The 7,666-nt window shown below is 42.2% G+C and overlaps 1 protein-coding gene and 1 long non-coding RNA gene across 5 annotated transcripts in view; one reads left to right on the forward strand and one right to left on the reverse strand.

Annotated features, from left to right (window-relative positions):
• LOC148121332 (uncharacterized) overlaps positions 1–7,666 on the reverse strand; it is a 138,275-nt gene that overhangs the window by 87,875 nt on the left and 42,734 nt on the right. The gene's annotated exons all lie outside the window — the stretch shown is intronic.
• Positions 1–7,666, forward strand: part of LOC125403496 (antiviral innate immune response effector IFIT1-like) — a 70,055-nt gene that overhangs the window by 60,332 nt on the left and 2,057 nt on the right. The window contains exon 2 of one of the 4 annotated variants that reach the window (XM_087907967.1): positions 3,761–3,895. The exons of the other annotated variants lie outside the window; for them this stretch is intronic. Within the exon in view, the coding sequence (XP_087764093.1) occupies positions 3,858–3,895 (38 nt within the window). The 5' untranslated portion in view covers positions 3,761–3,857. The remainder of the gene's footprint in view (positions 1–3,760; positions 3,896–7,666) is intronic. 4 annotated transcript variants of the gene reach the window in all.

Below are 7,666 nucleotides of genomic sequence, written 5' to 3' on the forward strand. Positions count from 1 at the left end.
AAAAGCGTATCAGCTAGCTGAGACCACAGCCAGAGGTGGATTCTTTTAGGCTGAGGTAAAAGGCCGGTTTTTTTCCTGCTGTGACTGCTGAGTCAGGAAAATCTCCCTCAAAGCAGCTATGAAACACCACCAGCAAACTGCAAAAAGGTGTGTTAAACTTTATGTATATTTATATTTTTTTCTTCTAGAATTCCTTTTTCAAGCCCTCTCAGGTTTTATGTAGATTTGATGACCACGTTGAAGTGCCAATTGTTTTAGGGAGAGGCTGTTTCTTTGTCCCAGTTAGCTTAGCCCTGGAATAACCACACAGAAATTGTATTAATTAAAACATTGCTTGGCCCATTTGCTCTAGCTTCTTATTGGCTAACTCTCACATCTTGATTTAACCCATTTCTATTAATCTGTATATTGCCTCGTGGCAGTGGCTTACCAGGAATGAGTCAGCATGTCTGACTCTGGCGGCTCAATGGCTGCTCCCTAACTCTGCTTTCTTCCTCCTAGCATTGAGTTCTCTTTTCCCTGCCTACCTAAGTTCTGCCCTATCAAAGGCCAAGGCACTTTCTTTATTCATTAACCAAAGAAAGCAACACATAGACAGAAGGACCTCGTACAATAAAACTTAGATACAGATTACCTTATTTTACAATCTCCATTAATAGGGGTTTTTATTTAGCCAGTGTTTATACTTTCTATATTGTCTTCCTTGGGATGTTGAGGTGCTGTTTACTGAAGCCCTGTGATCTCCCCTTTGATGCTGCCAGTTTCACATAGCAAGGACAAGGCTTAACTCAGAGGTCATATATCTATTTCCTAAAAGCTGACTCCGTTGATACCCATAGGGTAGCTCTCAGTTTGCAGAGAGATGCTTTGACCTTGTAAATAGAGCTATGGGTTGTAAAACAAAATAACCCCTTGTTAATAGTTCATCCTCAGGCTGCTGAGAGAGCTGCTGACAGTCTGTTCTCATTCTCCTAGACTTACAACATTAAAATATTTTTATTTCTACATTTATATTTCTGGAATCTACAATTTTATATTCTTATTCTTGAACTCTTCACTAGAGTCTGACCCCCAAGCAGTGTTGTGAGAATGTTAAATTAATCCCAGGCGAATTTGAAAAAAAAAAAAAAAAAGTTCTTTGATGTAATACAAGCGCCTGTCCACAAGGAGGCACAATTGCACTGGATCTCAACTCCAAGTACTTCTAATAAGAAGAGGTAGCTTTTACTTGTTGCCTTGTTGGTCCAGGGAAGGATCTTGTGAGGTGTTAGTCATACAGGTAGCATAGAGGTTATTTTTGAGCATTAGCTACCTCCCTCCCTGATGTGGGAGCATGGCCCATACAAATAAAACAAAGGTCACCAACTATTGGCCATCTCTGGTCCTGCTGTGGGAGCATTGTATGCCCTGGCTCTACAGAGAGCACAATCCCCAGGCTATTAATGATCTCTACTTCCAGCCTTCAGGGTGGAGAAACAAGCTGTCCATTTGTCCTAGTGAAGAAACAATCCTACATGTCTATCATTGATGGTTTCCTTCGTGCTCACCTGAGGGGACAAGGACTTTGTGCTGCTAAACAGAGAGAGAGCAAAAAGAGAGAAACAGAGTGAGAGAGAGAGGAACAGAGAGACTGACAGACAGACAGACACAGAGATACAAAAAAAATTCTGCTTTTATCTCTTTCTAACCTGGTTTACAGAAGGTTATCGGTAAAGACCTGAGTACAAGAACAACTGCCAACCATTCCCAGAGGCACTTCTCAAATATCCAAATAATTGTGTCCAACATCAATTCAACTCTGCCAGTGGCTCATGATTAGAAACAGAAATAGAAATATTTTAAAATGAAACAGTGCTCTGAAAATTAGAATGGACGAGTGAGGTGAGGGATAAGCCCCAAGATCACTGGACCATGAGGCTCATAACCCTTTATACGGCATGAACAAAGGGCCCTGTCTCTTCTGCCGATTGGTACATCAGGGACATTTTGAGCATCCTCTGACCATTGCTTGAAGCCAAGGGAAGGAAGGGCTGTCAGTGTTTCTATTGAAGAGGCTTTGTTCATGGTCACTGATGCTGCTGTGTCTGGGACCACAATCTCACGCATCTCTCTGTAAGGTCTGACATAGCATGTGGAAATCATCACAGTTATTTCCCTTGGAGAATTAGACTGGTGCTGGAGAGATGGTTGAGGGGATAAAGGGCTTGCCAAGCAAGCGTGGGAACGGCAGTCTCAGTGCTGTTACTGAGAGAGGAGCTGCAGACCACTGTCTTTCCTCAGAAAACAAGCAGGTGAAGACCAGCGCCTAATGCTGTCCACCGGCCTTCATAGATGGGCCTTGGCATTTGCACCCCCTCCCCAAACACAATTTAAATGCCATGGGAAAATCAGGAGCATGGAGAGAACAAGGCTTAGAAGAAGCCCCTAAAAGAAAGTTATTTCCTGATCGTTATGAATGCTTTAAAATTTGTTTTTGCTTGTTCTTAATTTATTTTAATGTATTCTTCTACATGGTTTTTGTTTATACTTGAGATTAATATATAATTACATTTCTCCCTTTCTTTTCCTTTCCTATTTCAAGTCCCTTACATTTACCCTTCCTGCTCTGCTTCAAAATCATTGCCTCCTTTTTTCATTGATTGTTAATGTATGCATGTATATAAACATAGATATGTGAGTGTATCTTTCCAATCCTAATACTGTTTCTTGTTGTGTATACCAGGGTAAAACATCTGGTGCTGTACAACCTAGCCTTGGGGATACCAGCTCTCCAGTCCCCACTCTCCTGGTTGTTCATTGTTCTTTGTGTATCATTGAGGCTTCACTGACTCTTCCTATCTGATCTGTATGATTCCTGTCCATTGTTATCATCTTTGTCCAGCTGCTCTTTGGTCATTCAAGCAAATGAAATTTTCAAAAATTTTAGAGGTGAATTTTATCTCTGGTCTTATGTATAGAAATGGCATTCAAAACTAATCAAAAGATTGCAATATTTCCACAATGGAAGGGACATCTATCCATCTTGTCCCTTACTGGGATGTGTGCTTCCCTGAACCAAAAGCCCCTGTCTCAGAGTAGTTGGCTTCTGGATGGTCACTTCTAACCCTCTACATTTGCTGGGAAAGTGTTGTTTTCTTTTCCTTTTTTCTATCTCCCTTTTTCATAACCCTGTCAGAATGCCTTCAGACAAAGTTAAAATCTTTTTTTTCTGAAAGTATCTCTAACCTTCAAAGAGACTGAACGTTTGCCAGACTTGAAACCAAGTTAATAATGGTGCCTGAGCACATACGGTTTTTTACACAGTCACACAGATAAAAGGGACAGACAGCTCAAACACACACGACAGACAGACCACGGACCACAAACTATAGGAAGATGGAGAAAACTGAGGAATACATTCTGGGGCTCTGTACCGTGCCCTGTGCTCCTAGACAAAGCCACAATTTAAACTTTTCTTGCTGCATTTTCTCATGGGTGCTTTTTCCAGCTTAAATGGTGGCTAAACTATACTTGTATATTCTTCCTACTCTTTTTTTGCATTCAGTTGTATGAGAGACTTAAAATCGGCCCAAAAGAAACTCCTTCTTCACATCAACAACTTAGAGATGCTAAATCAAGAAGTCAAAATCATTTACTATACTAATGTCCAAACTGTGTCCCTGTCTAAATCAACCTCAAGAATAGTACTTATCTATGGATAAAGGTAGAGGAAGGTGATTAAACTTAACTGAAGATGCAAGGGTGGGCTCTTTTGCTACAGGACCGGGAGGTTTTCCTACAACAACAAGAAGAAAACAGAAAAGAGTTGTCAGAGTTCATTGCACAGACAGGAAAGACTACATGAGGATTGAGCAGGAATGTGGTCCTCTGCATGTCAGGAAGAAACACCTATCAGGTGAGGTGCCGTGCAGGTAGGCTATTTGATGTCGTGACAATTAGGGTACTAATCTGATAAAGGGGAAGACCAATTCTGATGACCTCTCCACTATGCTAGACTCATAGCTGGGATCATCCTTGTGGATTCCTGACAATTTCTCTAGCATCAGGTTTCTCTCCAACTCAATTAAGGCTCCCTCTATGAAGATGTCTCGTACATTGCTCTCCCTCTCTGTCTCTTGCCTGACTCGACCATGCCCCAGTTAACCTAGGAGCTCTTAATCATTTTCTTTTCCTGGGACCCTGATGTGTGTGTCTCTAGGGTTACCCTTTTGACCTGGCTTTTCTGGGGTTGTTGATTATAGTCTGGTTATTCTAAGCTTTACATCTAATACCCACTATGAGTGAGTACATACTGTGTTTGTATTTCTGGGACTGGGTTACTTCAGTCATGATGCTTTTTCTAGTTCCATTCTTTTGTCTGCAAATTTCAAAATGTCATTCTTTTTAGTGCTGACTACCTGACTTGTCATCACAGCATTACATCTAGTAACTATGGACGCAGATGCAGTGACCCACATCCAAGCACTGGGCAAAACTCCTGGCATTCAGTTGAAGAGAGGGAGGAGGGATCATATGAACAAGACTGGGGGCGGGGGGTGAAGGGCATGGTGGGAAAAACTATAGAGACAGCTTACCCGAGCTAGTTGAACTCACAGACTATGGACTGATAGTTGGGAACCTGCATTGTGTTGAAATAGATTCTCTGAATGTGGGGTGACAGTCATGTATCTTGATCTATTGTGGGGCTCCCTGGCAGTGGGATCAGGACCTATCGCAGGTACACGAATTGGAATTTTGCATCTTATTCCCTGTGGTGGACTACCTTATTCAACCTTGATACAGGGGGAATAGTCTTGGTCCTGCCTCAACTTGGTATGCCATACTTTGTTGAGTCCCCAAGGAAGGCCTTACCTTCTGAGGAATGGATGGAGGGTGGAAAGAAGGGCGGTAGGGGGAAGAACAAAAGGAGGGAGGGGTAACTGGAATTGTTATGCAAAACTATATTATTTAAGTAGATAGAGCTCCCAAAGTTCTGCTGTGCAAGCCACTGGGCCCATGGAGTTTTCCTATAGCTGCTGGTGGGCAGAAGGGCTTTACCATGCAATCAGTGTTCAGCCCCACGTCTTTCTGTAATGCCGTCCCCCATGGTTTATATGCCCTTTTCTCTCATAGGAATACTCGTGCTAGTGCCATAATGTATTGATTATTTTAGGTTTGTAGTTATTTCAATTCTTTGTATGCAAAATCACTTTAATTACAGAACCAATTTATAGATTTTCTAGCAGTTTGGTCTGTCACACAAAGCTTCCTTTGAGGCGATGGTGCTGTATTCTGGTCTTGTAGTATTTAAAACTGCTGTTCATGAACCATAGCTGGGGTTTTCAAAAAGAAGATGTCTTATGGGAACTTAACTGAAAGAAAGAAGACAAAGTTTCTACAGTAGACGTTGAGCCCAGAAATAGGGGCTATCCAGAGTCATCAGAATTTTGATCATAACATCTGGATAGACAGAAAGGGGATAGGTTTGCTGGTGAGTCCACCTGGCTGATTCAAGAGGTTTCTAAATGGCTGTCATGTTCTATTTGTCGACACTTAAGGGTTCCAAGCTAGAGTGTTCCTTTATTGGAAAGACCTAACAGGGTATCATACCTCCTACTGCTATTCTTAGCATCTGATCAGATCAAAGTCAAAGTCAGCTGATTTGAGCACTATGGCATCTCTGGCCTCTGGGGGACAGCTACCAACAGGACCAAGGGCCTATTGTCATCTAGCCATGGACCGACTCAGAGCTGCTGCTGTGGGTGCCTACAAAACCTTAGTCACACAATTCTATCTCTTGCTCTCAACACTGATAGAAAAACAGGAAACTCTTGTAGAGTTTATAACATATCCATGTGTTTAGCCTCACTAATCTCCCCAAAGACGAGAAACGGGAAACACTGATGTCATTCCCATTACACGGATGGGCACAGTGTGATACTGAGGCATGAGTGATGCACTCTAGAAAAGAGCTTGTCCTGCTCTATAGGGAGACAAGAAAGCACATGAAGTGTAGATGCATGTTTAGATTGCAGGGATTGTTTGTAACCCTAGGGGAGGACAGCTAAGTTGAGTCACCCCCCCTCACCTATGGTACCCAGAGAAAAATGTTCCAGAAAAAATCATATCACTAGTGTCACAAGGCCGTCACAAGGCAGAAAGCAGGTCTATATGTTCTCAGTCACCCTACTTCTGACAGGATACCAGCCGTTTGTGTCTGAGATGAAAAGGAAAGGACCTGCAATGACCAGTACTTGGTGTTGAAACCATGACCATATCCTATTTAAGTCAGCTCAGGTGGTAGGCACTTGTACACATTGTCCTCAAAGACAGTGGGGAAGGGGGAATAGGTTTATCGAGTTCCACATCTCAGAGCAAGAGTCTGACAAGAATGCGGGTAGGCCTGTATCTCTGTGACAGTGGCCAGTCTTCAATAAATGGATGAATTCAAAAGCTAAGATTGTAAGAACATGTACATGGATGTGCATGTGCAAAGATACTCTGGCAGTTCTAGTAAGTGGACCTGAGAGATCTATGTAAAAAAACAGATATCAAGAAATTCTAAGTGGGCAAATGCTACATCCACGGCTGTCTCGCCAGTGTAGCAGAAATGCTGACTGGATGGGCAAATATTGCCGGTAGGAGTGGGATTTGTGCTTCCAGGAGCTGTGTGTTCCAGGCGGTCCCTTGGCAACCAGTTGTGGTGTAATGCTACCTGAGTTGCCATTAGTATTGACTCGACCTGGCTGTCCTTGGAGCCATATGTGTGTCTTTTCCCTTGTCTGTGTGTTCTTTGTGATTCTTACATATTGCTAACAGATCAGACTATTCCAGGCAGTTGTGGATATAAACAAGACTGCTGAGGACATTTTTGAATTCTGCTCCACTATTAATTAAAGCCTTAAAAAAGTAGCCAGTTCTGGGAATTGCCAGAATCATCATTAGGACAATTCCTTGATGATATAAAATAAAAGGAGTTAATCTTAGCAGAAAAAACCTTAGAAGCCTTCTACAGGAAAACAGCATTAGGCATTTATGTACAACTTAACAGAAGGCCTATGCTACCTTCCTTATGGCCAGAAAACCTAGGCTAATTATAGCATCTGACCCTGAGAGTCGGGAAGGGAAAGGAGTTGAGATTAATGGTACAAAATGAGCCTCAGAAAGTTTTCCAGAAAGATAGTAGCCTTCTTCTTTCTCACCCCGACACACAAGGTCACTTAGCTGAGCCCAGCCAGTCACCTGGTACAAGCTGATAAAGATGGGCTAACTCAAGAACAATGGTCTCTCTAATAACAAGAAAAAAAGAAGGGGTAACTTTACAAATGTAAGGAAGCAAAAGTCCTTGTACTCATGCCAAAGCATCTTTAAAGATTCTCTTTGTAAAACTGTTTTATGCCGTTTTTTTCCATTTTATGATCTGATGATGTATGCCTTTGCCAAGTCCTTTGTTTTGTAATAATATATAATTCTGCACTGAAGTAAGTAAATCGCAACAGCATGTCTCAAAAACATTGAGAGTGTCTGTGTGTCACTTTTCCTCGCCGTATCCTGATTTCTCCTGTGCCTTCGCCCTGATTCCCTTACGGTCTGAGTGGCTCCCTTGAGCCGGTCCGTAGCAGGCAAAATATTAGATTTCCAGGAAATAAGCAAGAATGTTGTAAAACGCCTTTTGTTTGGTGTCAGA

This window comes from Myodes glareolus, chromosome 7 (genome assembly GCF_982192425.1).
Source record: "Myodes glareolus chromosome 7, mMyoGla1.1, whole genome shotgun sequence".
Lineage (NCBI taxonomy): Eukaryota > Metazoa > Chordata > Mammalia > Rodentia > Cricetidae > Myodes > Myodes glareolus.